We start from the raw sequence: 19,556 nt of genomic DNA, 5'->3' as shown, positions 1-19,556 counted from the left end.
AAAGAGGATCCTAGAAACTTCTTGTTTCTTCTTTTTTGCTGTCTTTACTAAATTCTATTGGGCCTTAGAGGGATTTGCATCTGAAATGGGCAACCTGGTGTTTTTCTCAATGAAGACATCAGATCAAAGTTCAGTTAGTCAAGGCCTTTCTAAAACATTAAGAGGGCTTGGATTTATACAATAAAAAGATGAGCCCTAGCAGAGATTGCAGTAAAAACATTCTGAACATAATCCGGATAAAGAATAGATTATAGGCCAAAGACCAGACCTTTTTAAATTGCTTTAGACTAATAACTTTACATTTAAAAACTTTACATCCTATTTTTAAGAAACATATTTTAATGTCACATAATTTATTTGTCAGTACCTTCATGGTAACTTAATAAATCATGTTTGGGGGATCATCTTATTGAGTTGGAAAGATTATATTGACACAAATAATGTGTCATTAATGAAAATAAGTAGTGCCTTAAGGAGAAATAGTCATTTTATTTAGAAACTAAATATCAAATCCATAGATTCTGAATCAGTAAATAATATTTCTATTAGACTTCTAAAATTTTTATTCCATATTATTTTATAATTTGATATTTGTAGGTATTTAATTTAAGAATATGATCCTTGAAGTCTTAAGTGCCAATATTTAGTGTCAAGCAAAAGTTAGCTGTCACTTATTAAGATAAATTAAGATCCTACTGTGTATAATTCTTTATTTTCTACAGAGATCATCTGGTTTCGTTCTGTGTATTTGAAAATTGTAGCATTCAGGACTATGGAAATGCTATCAGAGCTTTTATTAGAAACTATTATAGCTGGAATTCATTAGTAGTTTAACTTTGGATGTACATACATAGTTCTAATATGCTGTTGAAAAGGAATCAACCCAGAGTCAATTCAAAGAATATAATAATTAGGCTATGTTACTAGACTTTTACTATCCTGTGTAAATAAATTTAGCAGCAAAAAGTATTAAAATTTCTTATGAGAAAGATAATTTATTGAAGAAATTTTTAGTAGGGAATTCAAAAGAGGTAATTATCAGTGAGCTAATGATTAAGTCAGGTTTGTGACTTAGCTTAATGTACATATAATAGACATTCTCCCACTTTATCATGTGCCATGTCCATATCTGTACTATACTAGGACATTTTATGCTGTAAATTAAATTTTAAGTTTGTCAGAAATTTTGGGTATGCCTACACCATGGCTTTTGAGAATTTAGTTTTAAAATGATTCTCAATTTAATATATTTAAATAGCTATTTTCTTTTGGGTCCCTCACCAATGAATTAACTTGGTTTATGTTTTCATTCAGTTCTTAGCAACTTAATATTTCATTCTTCAGTTAAACTTGGAATCTCAAAAATTAAGAATTATACATTTTTTTTAAATTTAGGAAACTGAGGTATAGTAAAAAAAAAAATGGGGGGAGCATGGTTAAATTCGTATGAAACTTGGGGAATCCCTAGGAGTGAAGAAACATTACAGGAAAGGAAAAGGTTGATTCCTAACTACAGATAGTTTAAAATAATAAAGGTGGTTGTATAATTCTTTGAAATTTAATGTCTGTATGTATCAACTCTTCATTATTAGCATCAAAAATGTGTAAATATATCAGTGTTTTGCTGGATATATGACAAATAAGTTGTAATATCAAAAATAATCATTTTCTAAAAACTAGTATATGTTTTCTTAACAGGCTGGACCAATATCATCTTCAAGATTTGGTCACTATTATGATCTATCAAAAAGGTTACCCCAAGAACTAATTGAGGCTTCAAAATATCATAGATTTTTTCTTCCAAAAAAAATATCTACATCTCTTAAAGGAGAACCGTGGTAAGTTAATGATCCATGTAATAACAAATTCTGATTTCAAAGGTTAATAGAAAGTTTTTTTACCATCTTCTTTAAAAGAATGCATATCTAAAATACCTATCCTAATAATAAATGTTAGTTTTCAACATAATATGTAAACTTAATTGTGCATGTGTTTCATAATATTTCATTATATATGGTTTCCTTTATTTTCTGGTCCTGTACCTGTTGTACCTCCCATTACTCTAAATTTGCAACTTTAAAAGTCTGCATACCAAATTTACGATAATGTTTTTTTTTATTTTCAAGAAAATATGGACAGTTCTAAATCAGGGTCTTTCAGTCCATAATGCAAATAGATACTTAATAAATGCTTATTGATGATAATAATATTGAAAATTATGTAAAGTTATAATTCTTACCCAATGTTTTCCAGTAAGTGCTCTTGCAAAAATTAAACAAGTATATGTTGTCTAATACTTTGTTTATTAAGGTTCTGTATTTCTAGTTATATGGTAAATAAAACTATCTGTATACTTTTCGGAGATTTAAGAGGGTTTAGAGTTTCAGTTTTACAATGAAGAATTTTAAGCATTAGACCATACCAACAAGTTTATACTGCTACTAACTTTTATTAAGGCAGAACTCTGAAAATTACAGGACTTAGTGTTGAATAATTTATAAAGTATTATAAATATTTCATTTCAATGGATCAAAGAAAGGTAAGCCATGGAGTAAGTTGTCATCTGAATATTTTTCAGCACTGTAAAGTGAACATTATTAAGTAGAGATTTAATAGGCAGGAAGTTGTGAACTGCAATCAGTTAAAATTTATAGTCTTTTTTTCTAGAAATAATAGAGAATTTAGTGAAGACTTATCTGTTTATTCGTACTAAATCTGTTTCAAAAAAAGTTCTTTACTTTATTATGGTATTCTCCATCCTATGACCAGAAACTTACCAACTTTGATGTTTTCTTAGTATTAAGAAGCTACCATTTGGGAAATGGACTTGGCCCAGTGGATAGGGTGTACATCTAGCACATGGGAGGTCCACGGTTCAAACCCCGGGCCTCCTTGACCCGTGTGGAGCTGGCCCACATGCAGTGCTGATGCGCGTAAGGAGTGCCATGTCACGCAGGGATGCCCCCGCATAAGGGAGCTCCACACGCAAGAACTGCGCCCCATAAGGAGAGCCGCCCAGCGCAAAAGAAAGTTCAGCCTGCCCAAGAATGGCGCCACACACACGGAGAATTGACGCAGCAAGATGATGCAACAAAAAGAGACACAGATTCCCGGTGCCGCTGACAAGAATAGAAGTGGACAAAAGAACACGCAGCAAATGGACACAGAGAACAGACAACGGGGGGGGGGGGGGGGGGCACGGGGAAGGGAAGGGGAGAGAAACAAATAAAAAATAAATAAAAAGAAGCTACTATTTAATGGCCATCTACTATGTGTTAGTCACTCTACTATGCACTTTACATTTATCTCATCATGAGATAAGTCCTTGTAACACCCATATAAAAATATATATTCTCATTTCCAGAAGATACTGAAACTCACAGAAGTGAAATAATTTATCTGAGTTTCAACTATTAAGTTGTAGAGCCAATATTAATTTATGTAAGTTCTCTTTTTTTTTCTCCTTTCCATTTACTGAAGTAGTAGAAGCACAGCACACCAAGCTGGGTACAAAAGAAGTTATACACCTTGGTCAGCTGTGAATATGTACTCCTATAGTCTTTTTTTTAAAAGATTTATTTCTTTCTTTTCCCTCCTCCCCGCCCCCCCCCCCCCGCCCCCGGTGTGTGTTCTTCTGGGTCCACTTATATTCTTGGCAGCACCAGGAATCCGTGTCTCTTTTTGGTTGTGTCATCTTGCTACATCAATTCTCCATGTGTGCGGTGCCACTCCTGGGCAGGCTGCACTTTTCTCACACTGGGCAGCTCAATGCAGGGCACACTCCTTGAGCGTGGGGCTCCCCTATGTGGGGGACACCCCTGCATGGCACAGCACACCTTGCACATGGCAGCGCCGCATGTGGGCCAGCTCACCACACTGGCCAGGAGTCCCTGGGTTTGAACCCTGTACCTCCCATATGGTAGGCAGATGCTCTATCAGTTGAGTTATGTCCACTTCCTTAGTCCTATAGTCTTAAAAATGTGTATGTTTACAGAATTTTTTTGAAAACTAGCAGTTTTGCACAGAATAAACAATTTGTAGATTTTAATTATCAAAGCAGTATTTCATCTCATAGTATTTAACTGGTCATTCATTTATCTCGTATAGAACTTAAATGCTTAATTAAGTGTAATTTAACTTTAAACATTTAAATTCATTTTTAAAATGGGTCCTTTTCCATGTAAGAGTTACTTTAATTTATGAAAAGCATATTATAATTTCACTAAAATGAGCATTACTGTTTCATTTATAAAATAATAAAGCTAAGCTTTGCTGTTGTCTATACTTTTCCTCTAATTAAGGCTAGAAGAGATAGCTGTGTCCCACTATCATATGTGAGGACATAACGCATAATTTCATAATTTTCAAAGGCACTATTGAAACGTGAATATTTTTTATAGTAAAAAGACTGAAGGACATTTGAAATTGACAGTAACTAGTTTAAAATTATTGGTAGTTTTGCCTGTGTAAAATGTTCATGCTTTCAGATTAATGCTTGGGTAGCACAGTAATATTATCTAGATGGTTTTGTTTTGATATCTCACTGTCATAAAATAGATTATCTAGTCTCAAAAGAATGATTGAAAAATTGATTTTGAGAATATTTCTGTAATCTAAGATTTTCTTAATTTAATATTGTTTTGAATTAAGCTTCCTTCACATGGAGGCTCAAGTACAGTTTTGTTTTCTCACTAGAAAGCTATTACCATGCTTCAGGGTGGGAATCATATTTCAGCTTCTTTAGTGATTAACAAATCTATAATATACTGCTTAAATTACTAAATTGTAAAATATTACTTTTTTATTATAGGTGTATCACATCTTGAGTATTGTTTACATACGGTTGGTAGTAAAGAGAATGAATTTATTTTTATGTGTATCTTTGAAGGAAAGGTTTCGTTTTTATGGGTTTATCCTAACCATAGTTAGTAGTTAGTTATATTAAGAGTTTTATTTTGAAGTTCAGTGAACCAAATTCTGAAAGAACTAGTTGTCTTTCTAGAAGAATTTCTAGATGAAAATAAATGGAAAGAGAATGGAAATGATGTTTAATATTTTAGAAGTAATTACATTCCTATCGTGGCAAGTTTCTTTACCAGCTTAAATGGGACCTCTATATAAACCTTTTTTATATTTTCCTGGACAAATCATAGCTGTGCCCCCATACATTCCTGATTGTTTGGGTTTTGTTGTTGTTCATTCTTATCACATTACACTGTAATTATTTGTCCTATCTACCTGTTTGTCTTCCCTATCAAGCATTGGAAATCCTTAAGGAAATTATTCTTCGTTCTTACATAATCCCCAAACCTAGGGCACAGGTGCTGAATCTATAGCTGATGAATGAGTTGACCATTGCACAAAATATAGAATAATTCAGATTTAACACAGGAAGAGTAACTGCAGTTTTATTCTTAGCACAGAAATTTAGTGGGATAAACCAATAATTGAAATATAGCCTTGTAAGAGTATCTTTCGTTTCAAAAATATGAATCTGATAGATTAGGAAGCAGAGAGGTTATAAGTGAAAAAGTCACACTCATGAAAAAAGGAATTATGGAAGAAATCTTCTAGATAAGACTAAAAGGTCCAAACAGAAATAATGTGTAGAAGTATACTATGTATTACTTTATTAAAAAATATAATGAATTATAATACAAATCTCAGAACTAGCAGAAAAGCAAGATGCAAGTGCAAAGAAGCATGTTACCTATTGCCTATTTGGTAGTGCTGTAAGTAAGATAAAAATAAAATGTATGACGGTTTAGAAAAGGGACTATTACCCTGGACATCATTTTGACCAATGAAGAAAAATTGTTTGCTTGCATGTTTGCTTTACTTTCTTCCTTCTCTCTGTCCTTTAAGGAGGCCTCCAGGTACACAGAATTTAGTTGGTCATGCTACTGCTCAGTTCATGCATGGCACACTAACTTCATTGTATGCATGTTTTTTATTTATTTTTTTTTTATTGACTTTGTAATAATATTACATTAAAAATATATATGTGAGGTCCCATTCAACCCCACCCCCCCACCCCCCCTCTCCCCCCCCCCAACAACACTCGTTCCCATCATCATGACACATCCATTGGATTTGGTAAGTACATCCTTGGGCACCTCTGCACCTCATATACATTGGTTCACATCATGGCCCATACTCTCCTCCATTCCATCAAGTGGGCCCTGTGAGGATTTACAATGTCCGGTGATTACCTCTGAAGCACCATCAAGGGCAGCTCCATGTCCCAAAGACGCCTCCACCTCTCATCTCTTCCTGCCTTTCCCCATACCCTTTGTCCATTATGTCCACTTTTCCCAATCCAATGCCACCTCTTCTATGTGGACATTGGATTGGTTGTGTCCATTGCACCTCTATGTCAAGAGGAGGGTCAGATTCCACCTGGATGCTGGATGCAATCCTCCCATTTTCAGTTGTAATCACTCTAGGCTCCATGGTGTGGTGGTTGTCCTTCTTCAACTCCATCTTAGCTGAGTTTGGTAAGTCCAATAAATCAGATTGTAGGTGCTGGAGTCTGTTGAGGCTCAGGATCTGGCTATCACATTGTCAGTCCAGAGATTCAAATCCCCTAAATATATCTTAAACCCCAACATTAACTGCACCTCCAGCACATTAGCATGAAAGTCTTATGAAGGGAGATTCCATCTGAGTCCAGATTCATCACACATAAACACCATTTCCAAAGAGGGGCCATCTGCCCTGGTAGTTAACCCCATCGGCCATGACCATAACTCCCATGGGTCTCTTTAGCCCTCAAAGGAACCAATATCTGGGGGTTGTATCTGCTTTATCTGTCTCTCTGACTCTGCTCAGTTGTGCATGAGGGCAAACCCTCTGCCAGCCTCCAGACTCTTTTTTAGAAACTCGTAGCCATATAAACTCATTTCTCCTTTCCATTTCCCCCTTACTTTAGGTCAAACAGCATCTTAAAGTCATGGTATTTTATGTAGACATGGATATTCTGCTGATCCGCATTGAACCCTCCTTATAAGGTCCTTTTCCAGTTGCATCATCAGTTGGTAGTTGATAGAGGTCCCTCGTTGCCAGGGAGGCTCATCCCCGGGTGTCATGTCCCGCGCTGGGGGGAAGGCATTGCATTTACATGTTTTTTATTTTATTTCCCCTTTTATTCCCCCATCCCTAATCCCAGTCATCTTCTTTATAAGCATACTCTCTCTGGTTTATGTATGACATTCCAAACTTTAATTCTTCTTTCATGAGAGTCATCTTTGGCCCTTGACTCTTTTCTGTCTCCCTTCCTATAGTCCATCAGCAAATCATGTCAGCTGTATCTTCTAAGTTTATCCAGATCCTGATCACTTCTTACAACCTTCATCCCTACCATGCTAGTCTAAGTTACCCGCATTTCTTGCCGGTACTCTTAGGATAGTCTCCTAACTGGTCTCCTTAGTAGCTCATAAATTTCTCCAAAACAACCCTAATGAGACTTTTAACATAACGTTGACCAATAGAACTTTCTACAATGCCAGAAATTTTCTGTGTCTAGCCACATGTGGCTAATGAGCACTTGCAATATGCCTAGTCAGACAGAAGCACTGGAATTTTAATTTAATTTAGTAATAATTAATGTAACTTTAAGTAGCTATATGGGGTCCATTCTAAAGGGCATTGGTGTTGGTTTAACAGGTTCCTCCTAGCCAAATTAAGATAATTTGAGCATTAAAAAGAGTAATGGTTGTAATTAATTATAATAGATTTTTTTAAAATTTTGAACCCAATACAGAGAAGAATAGGAGAAAAATTTCCTCTTTATACAAAAATATAAGCTAATAAATATAGAACTATTAGAATTAATAAATTGCCGTTTTGCAGCCACCAGAGTAATAATTGAGTCAAGCAAGGATTGTCATTTAATTCTAAAAACCATTGAGTTGAAAGTTGTTGGAGGACAGAATATTCACATTGACTCCAAAATTTCACCCCACGTGTTTTGTATTATTAATAATTGTAAAGGGCAAATGTACTTTACATTATGAGATCCAACAGTCACCTCCATGTCATCAAAATTGGCATCACCAAGAGTGGAACAATATGAGATTCTGTATATCCTGACAGGTGCAATAAATATAAAACATCACTTTTGTAATACTTAATGCAAAAAATATTAAACCTGAATATTAGTGAATAAACTATTAGATCCATAATGTTGAACATTCTACAAGACAATTGGTCTCAGCATTTTAAAAAGTCAGTGTCATAAAAACAAAACAAAAAATAGGGAACTGTTCTACATTAAAAGATATTTAGCCCAATGTAATACCTGAGTCTTGATTAGATTCTGGATTTTCATGAAAAACTATAAAATCAATTTTGGAGACTACTAAAGAAATTTGAATATGGACTATTTCTTAGATGTTTTTCTGGAATTACTATATTTTTCTTTGATATGTTAACAATATTGTGGGTTATATAGGATTTTGTTCTTATTAGGAAATACATACTGGAAGGTCATAACATTTGCAACTTACTTTAAAATGATTTAGCAGAAGAAAAATAAATGTGTTTGTACACACATATAAATTAATGTAGACAGAAAAAGGTAAAGCAAATGTGTCAGAATGTTAACAATTAATGAATCTAGGCCTGGAATACATGAACATTCATTGTCCTATTTCAGTACTTTGAAGATGTTAGGATTGGAGATGGAGATTAATCTGGCTCCTGTGTAGAGCCAGATTGGAGGGGAGCTAGAATGAAAGCTGATGTCACTTAGGAAGCTGTTAGTCTAGGTAAAAGGTGATGGCATGGATTAGATTAATAACAGTGAAAATAGATGAAAGTGGATGGATTTGAGATAATCTTTATTCTTACCATAAGTTAGTAGTGAAGGGTGAAAAAGGAGAAACCAAGTATGAATCCCATATTTCTGGCATAAAACCACTCAGTCTATGATGGTGTCATTTACTCTAGTAGGTAAATCTTGAGTAGGAAAAGGTTGAAAGGGGAAGGTAATAAAATTTTAAGTGCTATAGACATTCAAGTGAAGAAGTGTAACAAAGAAGATATTTGCGCTGGACATATACATTTGGAGGTTAAACCCATAGCAATGGATACAATCAACTAGTAAAGGGAAGAGGGACCCAGAATGGAGTGAAACATTTCAGCTGAAAAGGAAGCTTTCAGGGAGGAAAACAAGGGAGTTATAGTATCCCAGAAACCAAAGGATAATAGTTTTCTTAAGAAGATAACTATATTGCTGAAAGGTATAAAATGCTGCTATAAGATGGGAATGAAAAGTGTCCATTGGAATTAGTAATATGTTGGTAAACTTACCAAGACCTATTTTTTCGATGAAAATAGTCTCTTGAAACAGAAGTTGGATAGGGCTGGTGAATGGATGGGAAGTAAGAAAGTAGAGACTGACTTTTCACAACTAGTTTAAGAATCTGATTATAGAAATAGCATATAATATCCTATTTACATAAAATGGAATACCTTGCAGCTGGACAAAGTGGGGAGGTAAATAGAATATGTAATAAAAGCCCATCTTAAAAAAAAAAAAGCCCATCCTATTTATAATGATATCTATTTGTGGAAAAGTTCTATAAGGATATGTATTGAAATTCTGACTGTTTTTATCTCTGGGTGTTTGGATTATGGGTAATTTTCTTTTTGTTTTTTCAAACCTTCTTGAAAGACAATCATAGCTAAGGTATAAATGTGGGGGGATACTGTTTGTTAGATAGTTTGGGTTTGAATCCTGGCTTTCACACTTACTAGCTATACGATGTTGTACAAATTACTTAACTCCTGAGTCCGAGATTCTTCATCTGTAAAATTGGACTAATAGTAATAGAAACTACTTCATAGGGTTCTTATATCAGTTAATGAAAATAAAGCATTTAGCACACAGTGGTTAGCTAGTAAGAGCTTAATGAATTTTTAGCTGCCATCGTTATTTCTGTTCATATGTTTATGTATTTGAAACTCTTTACAATAAACGTGTGTTTTTCTTAACTGGTAAGTCAATAAAGCTATTTCCACTTTAGGAAAAAATATAACTACCTGGACAAATATTTACCATCCAGAGACAGTTGGCTTTCTTTTCCCTATCCCATTCTTTCCTTTAAGAAAAACATTTGGCAGTCCATTCCTCCTTAGAAATAGGCCCCTGAATGAATAGTGATCATATTCCCTATTTCTCCCAAACTTTTTAATTTACTCCTGAAAATATATTAAAGGACTTGATAACAGATTGTCTTTCTTGCTACTCACCTGGAAGTTCTCAGTGGTATAGTTCTATTACTTCCATCCTTTCTCACCTCCTTAGGAGCACACCTGATTTTATTTTTCATCCACCCTACCTCCATCCATCCTGCAACCGGAACATTACTAATATGCTAAAGAATATTATATTGACACCATGGTTATTGATAATAGCTAACAATTACTGAGACTGATACTGTATCAGTTATTGTTCTTAACTTATTTCATTTATTCCTTTCAAAAATTCTATGAAATTGGTAGCATTATCCCCATTTTGAAAATGAGGCAATAAGCACAATAGGTTTAATTAGTTTTTTGTGTGTGTTTTTTTTTAATCACGCAGCTATTTTCAAGGGGCAGAGTCAAGATTCAAACCTAGGTTTTTTGGCTTAGAACTCTTGCTTTTATCCACTCTTCTATACTGTTCTCAAATATAAACAAGTTCACTATGAGTTTAGATGTTCATTTATTCAACAGATTTTATTGAGTACCTACTATATACTCATAGTAGGGGGACAAAACAGATTCCTGCCCTTGTGGAGCTGGCATTCTAGCATAAGGAAACAAACAATAAACTTAATAAATACATAAAATATATAATATGTTAGAAAGTGATATGTGCTATAAAACTTTTAAAAGTTAGATCAAAGTGATGGCTAGATCAGGGAATATAATTTTGAATGTTTTGATTAGGGTAGTTTGCATTGAGAAGGGGATATTTGATTGGTGATATGAAAAGATAAGGTAGAGGGAGCAGCCAGTGCAAAAGACTTATCTTAGTTTCTAGGCTGCTAAGACAAACACCATACAATGAGTTGGCTTAACAACAGAAATTTATTGGCTCAGAGTTTCAGAGGCTAAAAGGGTTGCTTCCTCCCAGAGTCAGTGGCATTCTGGCGGCAATACCTTAGGTTCCTTGGCTTTTCCATTCAATAGCAGTGTCCTCTCTTTTCTCTTCTGGGTTCCATTGACCTTCAGCTTTTAGTTCCTCCCCATGGCTTTCTCTCTTACTATGTCTGAAATTTCTTCTGCTTATAAAGAACTCCAGTAATCAGATTAAAGCCTATTCTCATTAAGTAGGGCCACGTCCTAACCAAAACAGCATCTTCAAGAGACCCCATTTACAAAGAGCTCACACCCACAGTAACTTAGAGTTAAGACCAAGAACATGTGTTTGGGGGGTGGGGGGTGTAATTCAACCTACCACAGACCCTAAGACTGGAGTATGCCTGGTATATTAAAGGGACAGCAGGAAAAAAAATTGTGAGTGAAATAGATTGAGGGGAAGAGTGAGCTCAGACAGGTCATGGGTAGTAATAGAAGGCATAGGGTAACAAATCCCATAGGACCTTAGGCCATGGTAAGGAAGGACTTTGGCTTTTACTCTAAGGGAAATGGGGAGCATTTGCAGGGATTTGAGTAGAAGATTAAAATAATCTGACTTAACATTTTGCATTATGTTTCTGGGTTCAGAATAAACTGTAGGGATGAGAGAAAAAGAAATATGGCAAGAACTGTTTAGGAGACTTCTTTAATAATCTGTGTGAGAGAAGCAAAAGGTATGTACCAGGTGGCAGCAATAGATGAAGTAAGAGATGCTCAGATTCCAAATGTATTTGAAGGTGAAGCCAACAGGTTTCCCAATAGATTGCATATATGTTGGGAGTCAGTCTTGACTCCCAAGGTTTTGGCATAAACAGCTGGAAGGGTAGAGGCAGATTCTTCGAGATTTGGGAGACAAGAGTATTGGTCATAAGTATTTCAATTTGGGGTTTATAGAGGTAGGGATTCCTATTAGACATCCAAACGGAAATATCATTAGGCATTTAGATGCTTGAGTTCAGAGTTTAGGAGAAAGACTTGAAAGTTGTCAGCATATATAATGATATTTAAACCATGAAACTTAAGATCTGTAAGAGAGTATAGATGGAGAAGACCAAGAACTGAGCACTGGGCAGTCTGTCTTTAAGATATTAGAGAAAAGAGGAACCAGCAAGGAGACTTGAAAAGAAAGAAGTGAAATTAGAGAAAATCAAGAGAGGCTGATATCCTGGATGCCAAGTGATAAAAGTGTTTCAAGAGAAAGGGTTGATCATCTCTATTAAATACTATTGATAGACCAGTAAGATGAGAACTAAAAAGTAATCACTGAATTGAAAATGAAATTAATAAAACAGTTGTATTTATGAAACATCAAAAAATATTTAGGAATAAATGACAAAACGTTGAAAGAAATTAAAGAAGGCCTAAATAAATGGGAAGACATCCCATGTTCACGAATCAGAAAACTTAATATTGTTAAGATGTCAATACTCTGCAAATTGATCTAGAGATGCAACACAGCCCCTGTCAGCATCCCATGTGGCTTGCTTGTAAAAATTGACAGACCAATCCTAAAATTCATATAGAAACTCAAGTGACTTAGAATAGCTAAAACAATCTTGAAAAAGAACAAAGTTGGAGGATTCACACTTCCTGATTTAAAAGCAGCAGTAATGAAGACAGTGTGGGACTGTTTAAGGATAGAAATATAAATTGATGGAATCAATTTGAGTCTAGAAATAAACCCATATATCTAGTGTCAGTTGATTTTCGACAAAGGCACCAAGACCATGAAATGAGGAAAGAATAGTCTTTTTAGGAGATGGTACTGGGACAACTGTATATCCACATGCAAAAGAATGAAACTGGACCCTTACCTCACACCATGTACAAAATTAACTCAAAATGGATCAAAGACCTAAATGTAAGAGCCAAAGCTATAAAATTCTTGAAAGGAAAAAAACAAAACAAAAACGGGAAAATCTTTGTGATTTTGGATTTGGCAATAAATTTGTAGATAGGCACCAAAAGCACAGGCAAGAAAAATAAATAAATTGAAATAATAAGCAAGAGAGAAATTGGAATTTATCAAAATTTTAACTTCTGTGCTTCAAAGGGCAGTCTCACGAAAGTTAAAACATAACCCATAAACAAGAAGAAAATATTTACAAATCATATCTTTGACAGTAGAATCGTATCTAGAATATTTAAGAACTCTTTCAATATATAGATAAATAGACAATATATAATAAATAGACAATAACCCAATTTCAAAATGGTTAAAAAACCTTACTAGTCATTTCTCACTGAAAGATATACAAGTAGAGAAAAAAAAAACACACACATGAGAAGATGGTTAACATCATATTAGTCATCAGGAAAATATTTGACCCAGCAGTTCTACTCTTAGATAAATGCCCTAAAAAATTGAAAACATGTCCACACAAAAACCTATACATGAATGTTCATAGCAGCATTATTCATAATAGCCAAATAGTAGAAACAACCCAAATGTCCAACAACTGGTAAATGGATAAACAATGTTATATATCCACATAATGGGATTCTGTTTATATGAAATATCCAGAATAGGCAAATATGAGACAAAAAGATTAGTGGCTCCTTAGGATTTGGAGGGATGGGGGATTTGAGGGATAATAGCAAATGGGTCCAAAGTTTCATTTTTAACTGAAGAAAATATTCTAAAATTTATTGTGGTGATAGTTGCACACTGTGCATATACTAAAAACCATTTATTACATAAAATGGGTGAATCGTATGGCATGTGAATTATATCTCAATAAAATTGTTAGGGAGAAAAAGGTAAACATTGAGTTTAACCCAGGGAGGTCACTGGTAAACATCATAAGAATAGTTTCAAGGGAATGGTGATGTTAAAAGCCTAGTGGAATAGATTTAATGTAAACCTACTGGAAAGAAAAGACCAAATATTAGAAAACACGAGGAGTTTGAGTTAGAGAAATAGTGTGGTAGCTGGCAGAGGAAGTGGGTCAGGTCTGTTTTTTTAGAAGGGAAAGAAGCAGTTTGTTTATATCTTATAGGAATTACCTAGAAAAGTGGGAAAAGTTGACTATTTTGGATAGAGAGAAGAGAATTGCTGGAGTGACTTATGATGACCTATGGATGAGGTCTGTGTACAAGTGAAGGTGCTTGCCTTGTATATAGTTTCGATAGTTCATCTGTTGTAATATATGGGAAGGGAGAGTTTGTGGACGCAGATGTTGATGGGTAGGTAAATGTAGTGGTATTTTTTATGGCCGCTTCTGTTCTCTCAGTGAAAAGGTCATAAGCCAGAAATGAAGATATTGAAAGAAATATTTAAGATTGAATAAAAAAGGAGAGAATATGAAATAGTCATCTCAAAGAGTGACAGTTAATATAGTAGGATTATCAGAAGCATTAAAGGCCTTTGAGATTTGTGGTCATGAATCTAAAATGAAACCAGTCAACTTGGATGTGGTGTTTTTCCAGACATTTTCAGTAGCACTAAGTGTGGAGTAGGCAAAGAGATTTAACCAGAGTAATACAATTGCTGAACAAGTGTAACAAAGCAAGAGAAGGACTAGGAAGTAACAATGAGGATTGACCATGGTTCAAGATGGTTAATTAAGGAAGCAGATTGGGCTCAATGGATAGGGCCTCCGCATACCCATGTGATGAGCTGACCCATGCGCAGTGCTGATGTGCTCAAGGAGTACCGGGTCACGCAGGGGTGTCTCCCATGTAGGGGAGCCCTACACACAAGGAGTGCACCCCATAAGGAGAGCTGCCCAGCACGAAAAAAGTGCAGCCTAACCAGGAGTGCCACCGCATATACAGAGAGCTGACGCAAGATGACGCAACCCAAAAAAAAAAAAGAGAGACACAGATCCCCGGTGCCACTGACAAGAATACAAGCAGACACAGAAGAACGCACAGCGAATGAACACAGAGCAGACAACTGGGGGGGAGGGGGAGTGGAGAAGGGAAGATAAATAAATAAATACATAATTTTTTTAAAAGGTGGTTAATTAGTTGAAAGAGTACATCAAGAATGAATGAAAAGATGGAAGACAATAGTATGAAAGTCTCAGTGAGGTAAAATGATTGCATGGGGATATTAGGCAGAATGATAAAAGTGGTGGTTGATAAGAGTGCATGAAATTGAGATTATAGAGAGATAGCATTTGTTGACAAGGGGAAGCTCTAAGGTTCATATGACCCTGGGAGTGAGCAGCATAGTTTGGATGGGGACAAGATTATTGAAGAAGAGAAGGCCAAAGAACTGAGAGGCAAGAGTATTAGAAAACGAGTAATGATCCAGGGTAGATAGATAACAGCTACAATGAGGAGAAGTAGGAGACATAATCTAATGACTTGTTTACATCATTAATTAAAAGAAGGTAGAGTGATGGTGAGCTGAACTCTTTCATGAAAGATCATAACCTCTCAACAGTATCACTGTCAGACAGATTGCTTAGCTTATACATGCTATTCTTGCAGACTTATATTCTTAGTATTTTCCCATCTGTGGCCCAGAGATCTCTTCTGGTCATTGCCCTCCAGGGTGCCCCTAAAACATTTTTAAACATTGTGTTCTTCTCTTAGTTGAACATCATATTAAAGAGAATCAAACTTGTTATGTGAAAAGAACCAGAGAAGAAAAATCAGGAAATGACAGCCTTCAGAGTAAGAGTAATGAAATTTTTAACTTGAAAATTGCTTGTGAATAGATTTCACTGTCTCTATAGTCACATGCAAATGATATGCTAATATAACTTTAGCTCAGCAAACTATTTTATACAATTAATTGAAACACTTGATATTGCACGTATTGCCTTACAAGCATATCTCACTATTTGTCATAGACAAATACCTGAAATATATGTGTAAATAGAATTCTGGTAATACAGATCATATTTTCTCATTGATTTACATAATGTTAAAAATGCTTCATCTTCACTTTAAATTTATCCTAATTGGGAATGATAACAATTCTCTTCCTATGCTTTTCTGCCAAGTACTTAAATAAATATTTAAATGTACTCCCCAAATTCCTATTTTAAGAAACCCAGCAATGAATCCTTTTAATGAGAAAATTCATGCTAGGTCCATATAATTTTACAGTCAGAATGGACAACAGAATAACTCATGCAACCTCTTCACTTTATGGATGAGAAAACTTTTACAAGAGAAAATTTTTTAAATTTGCCTCATATCACACATATAGTTACAGTTGTTGACACAGCTAGAACTAGAACCTAGATATTCAGCATACTTTCCACTGTGCTATATAGTTTATTTAAGTGTAAATCTACATTTTTCAATATTGACTTTTCCTTGTATATCATACACCAAATTAGTTAATACAAGTGCTGCCTATTGGTGAAGGCCTTAAGTATTGCAAAAAGAGAAATATCTTCCTAAAACTATGTATCTTTACACTTACTTTGACTCTCTTGAATTGAGCCATGTTCATGTCTCATCTGAGCCACATTAGTGTATTTGAACTCTCAGATTTTCACTGAACCTGGGCCTCACTCTTCCACATTATCTTATTATAAGCTAAAACAGCAGGTAATTTGGAGTTTTAGAAAACTTCAATTATAAGTGCCACTTCTGTCACTTAATTCTTGTGTGACTTTGGACAAATCCCTCAGCCTCTGAGGGATCTTAATTTTCTTAGCCATAAAATGGGATAATGACTATATTTACGTCATAAAGTCATTGTACTAACCAATGTTATGACTGTGATACTAAAGATTTTTGAGTATTTACTATGTGCCAGACACTTAATCATTTGTTGGCTGATGTAATGAAAATCATATAGTCTTGATAAAAACCAACCCAAGAACCTGTTGACTATGAGTAAACATTTCCTTTATCAACTAGTTATTTTAATTTCATATATTCATAATTATATTTTTGGAATTTATCTTTTCACAAATATCTTTTCTGCTGTTACCCACACTTTTTCATTGTTCTTAAATTTGTTCTTTAATTAAATTAAAAGGCTTTTAAAATTTTTCTTTTATTCATTGTTTGAGAAGCTGCAGTGTATTAGCTACTTAATTTTTTACATAGATATTCTACATCTGCTTCTTTTTCTCGCAGCAAATTTTCTTTTCTTTCTTAATGAGAACTGAATGACAAAACTGATTTTCACAGCAAACCCAAAGCCATTGGTTGATAGAAATTAAAGTTCTCTGATGCCATTGTTCCTTGCTGAAAATCAGAGGATAAGGAAGGGATATTGATAGGCAAGAAAGTCTCATTGTCCCATCAACTTTTTAAAAACTGTTAAACCTGTCATCAGAATATATATTTATCTTCATGTCATTGGGCTCTTTTTGTCCATTTTTGTTATTGATTTAAAGAAGTAAATTGCTGCATGTGGAACAATTTTGGTTTTTTAACTAAAGTAATGAAAAACTTAAATGCTCAATATTTTAAAAGGAAAAAATTAAGTTCTAGAAATTGTTTTCTTTTCTTTTTTTTTTTCAATCTCCCCACCCCGATTTGGCTCCCTCATCTGTTTGCGCGTTGTTTTTTTTTTTACTAATTGTTTGCACTTGTTGTCTGCTCACTGTTTTTGTTTGTTGTCTGCTTATTGTTTTTTGCTCATTGTCTGTTCGTTTAGGAGACACTGGAAACTGACCCTGGGACCTCCCATGCAGGAGACAGGAGCTCAACTGCTTGAGCCACATCCATTCCCTACTTGTTTGTTTTTGTTCCTCATCTGCTTATTGTTTGCTCATTGTCTTTCTCATTGTTTTTGTTTATTCTCTGCTCATTGTGTGTTTATTTTCTTTAGGAGGCACCAGGAACCAAACCTGGGACTTCCCATATGGGAGGTGGGCGCTCAATTGCTTAAGCCACATCCACTCCCTATTTTATTTTCTTTGTACTGGTATAGTTTTAAAGACTAATTGTTTATTCTCAAGGGAAGCGGATTTAGCTCAACTAATAGAGCATCCACCTACCACATGGGAGATCCAGGGTTCAAACCCAGGGCCTCCTGACCCATGTGGTAAGCTGGCCCACGTGCAGTGCTGAGGAGTGCTGTGCCACACAGGGGTGTCCCCCAAGTAGGGGAGCCCCATGCGCAAGGAGTGCACCCCATAAGTAGAGCCACCCTGCACAAAAAAAGCACAGCCTGCCCAGAAGTGGAACTGCACACACGGAGAGCTGACACAGCAAGATGATGCAACAGAAAGAGACTCAGATTCCTGGTGCCGCTGACAGGAATACAAGTGGACACAGAAGAACACACACAGCGAATGGCCACAGAGAGCAGACAAGGGGGTGGGGCGGAGAAGGGGAGAGAAATTTTAAAAATTAAAATTAAAACAATTTTTAAAAAAAAATTGTGTATCCTCAGCATAGATCACTTTAATATAAAAGTTGTTGAAAAAAATTTTGTGAAAAATCAAGTTAAATAGTATACATCATTTGAAATGTGCTGCCTTTTGAAACATTTTTTTAAGTACTTTGTTAAATGTTTGGAAACATTAATAAAGAGACCAGAGTCTTGCTTATAACTAGGATACTTTCTTGCCAACCCATCTTATCAATCTGCTGAACAACAAAAAAAAGTAAACATCATCAAAATTAGGGAAGTGGCTGTGGCTCAATCAGTTGGGCTCCTGTCTACCATATGGGAGGCCCTGGGTTCGCATCCCAGGACGCCCTTGTAAAGGCAAAGCTGGCCCATGTGCCACAGAGAGCTGAAGGCCCGTGCGCCATGAAGAGCTGGTGCAACAAGATGATGCAACAAAAGGGAGACAAGCAGACACAGAAAAGAAATGCACAGCGAATGGACACAGAAGAGACAGCAAAGAAAGGAACAAGCCACAAAGGGGGTAATGTATGAATGAATGAATGAATGAATGAATAAAATTAAAGGGATTTAGTAACAAAACCAAAATTTTAGATAAAAAAGAAGATATTTTATTTTCAACAAATAAGATAGTATAAATATTGCAGGCAAGAATGCTTTTATCAATTGTAACAAATATACTACACCATTGCAAGGTGTTAATAATAGGATGGTATACGGGAATCCTGTATTTTGTGCATGATTGTTCTACAAACCCACAACTTCTCTAAGTAAAAAAAATGTATCTCATGGAGATTAGCTATATTTAGTATTTTATAATCAATACCATATAAACTAGTTCATCTTTAAAAGATCTAATCCCATGTACCCCAAAATTAGTATTCACAATTAATATACTTACATGTATTTCTCCCCCCTTGCAGCTTCCTTGCTGTCTGCTCTTTGTGTCCATTCACTGTGCATTCTTCTGTGTGTCTGTATTTATTTTTTATTTATCCCCCCCACCCCACCCCATGGCTTGCTTGTTATCTGCTCTCTATCTCTCCATGTCCATTTTCTGTGCACTCTTCTTGTGTTTTCACTTGTCTCCCTTTTTGTTGTTACCTTGCTGAGTTGGCACTCTGTGTTGCTTGCAGACCAGGCGGCACTC

At 35.3% G+C, this 19,556-nt stretch overlaps 1 protein-coding gene across 1 annotated transcript in view; it reads left to right on the top strand.

Annotated features, from left to right (window-relative positions):
• ELP4 (elongator acetyltransferase complex subunit 4) overlaps positions 1-19,556 on the top strand; it is a 287,779-nt gene that overhangs the window by 105,119 nt on the left and 163,104 nt on the right. Inside the window, exon 5 of the mRNA XM_004446878.4 lies at positions 1,699-1,838. Within this exon, the coding sequence (XP_004446935.1) occupies positions 1,699-1,838 (140 nt within the window). The remainder of the gene's footprint in view (positions 1-1,698; positions 1,839-19,556) is intronic.

The sequence above is a fragment of the Dasypus novemcinctus genome, chromosome 10, assembly GCF_030445035.2.
Source record: "Dasypus novemcinctus isolate mDasNov1 chromosome 10, mDasNov1.1.hap2, whole genome shotgun sequence".
NCBI classification, from domain to species: domain Eukaryota; kingdom Metazoa; phylum Chordata; class Mammalia; order Cingulata; family Dasypodidae; genus Dasypus; species Dasypus novemcinctus.
This window is presented reverse-complemented; position numbering and strand designations above follow the sequence as displayed.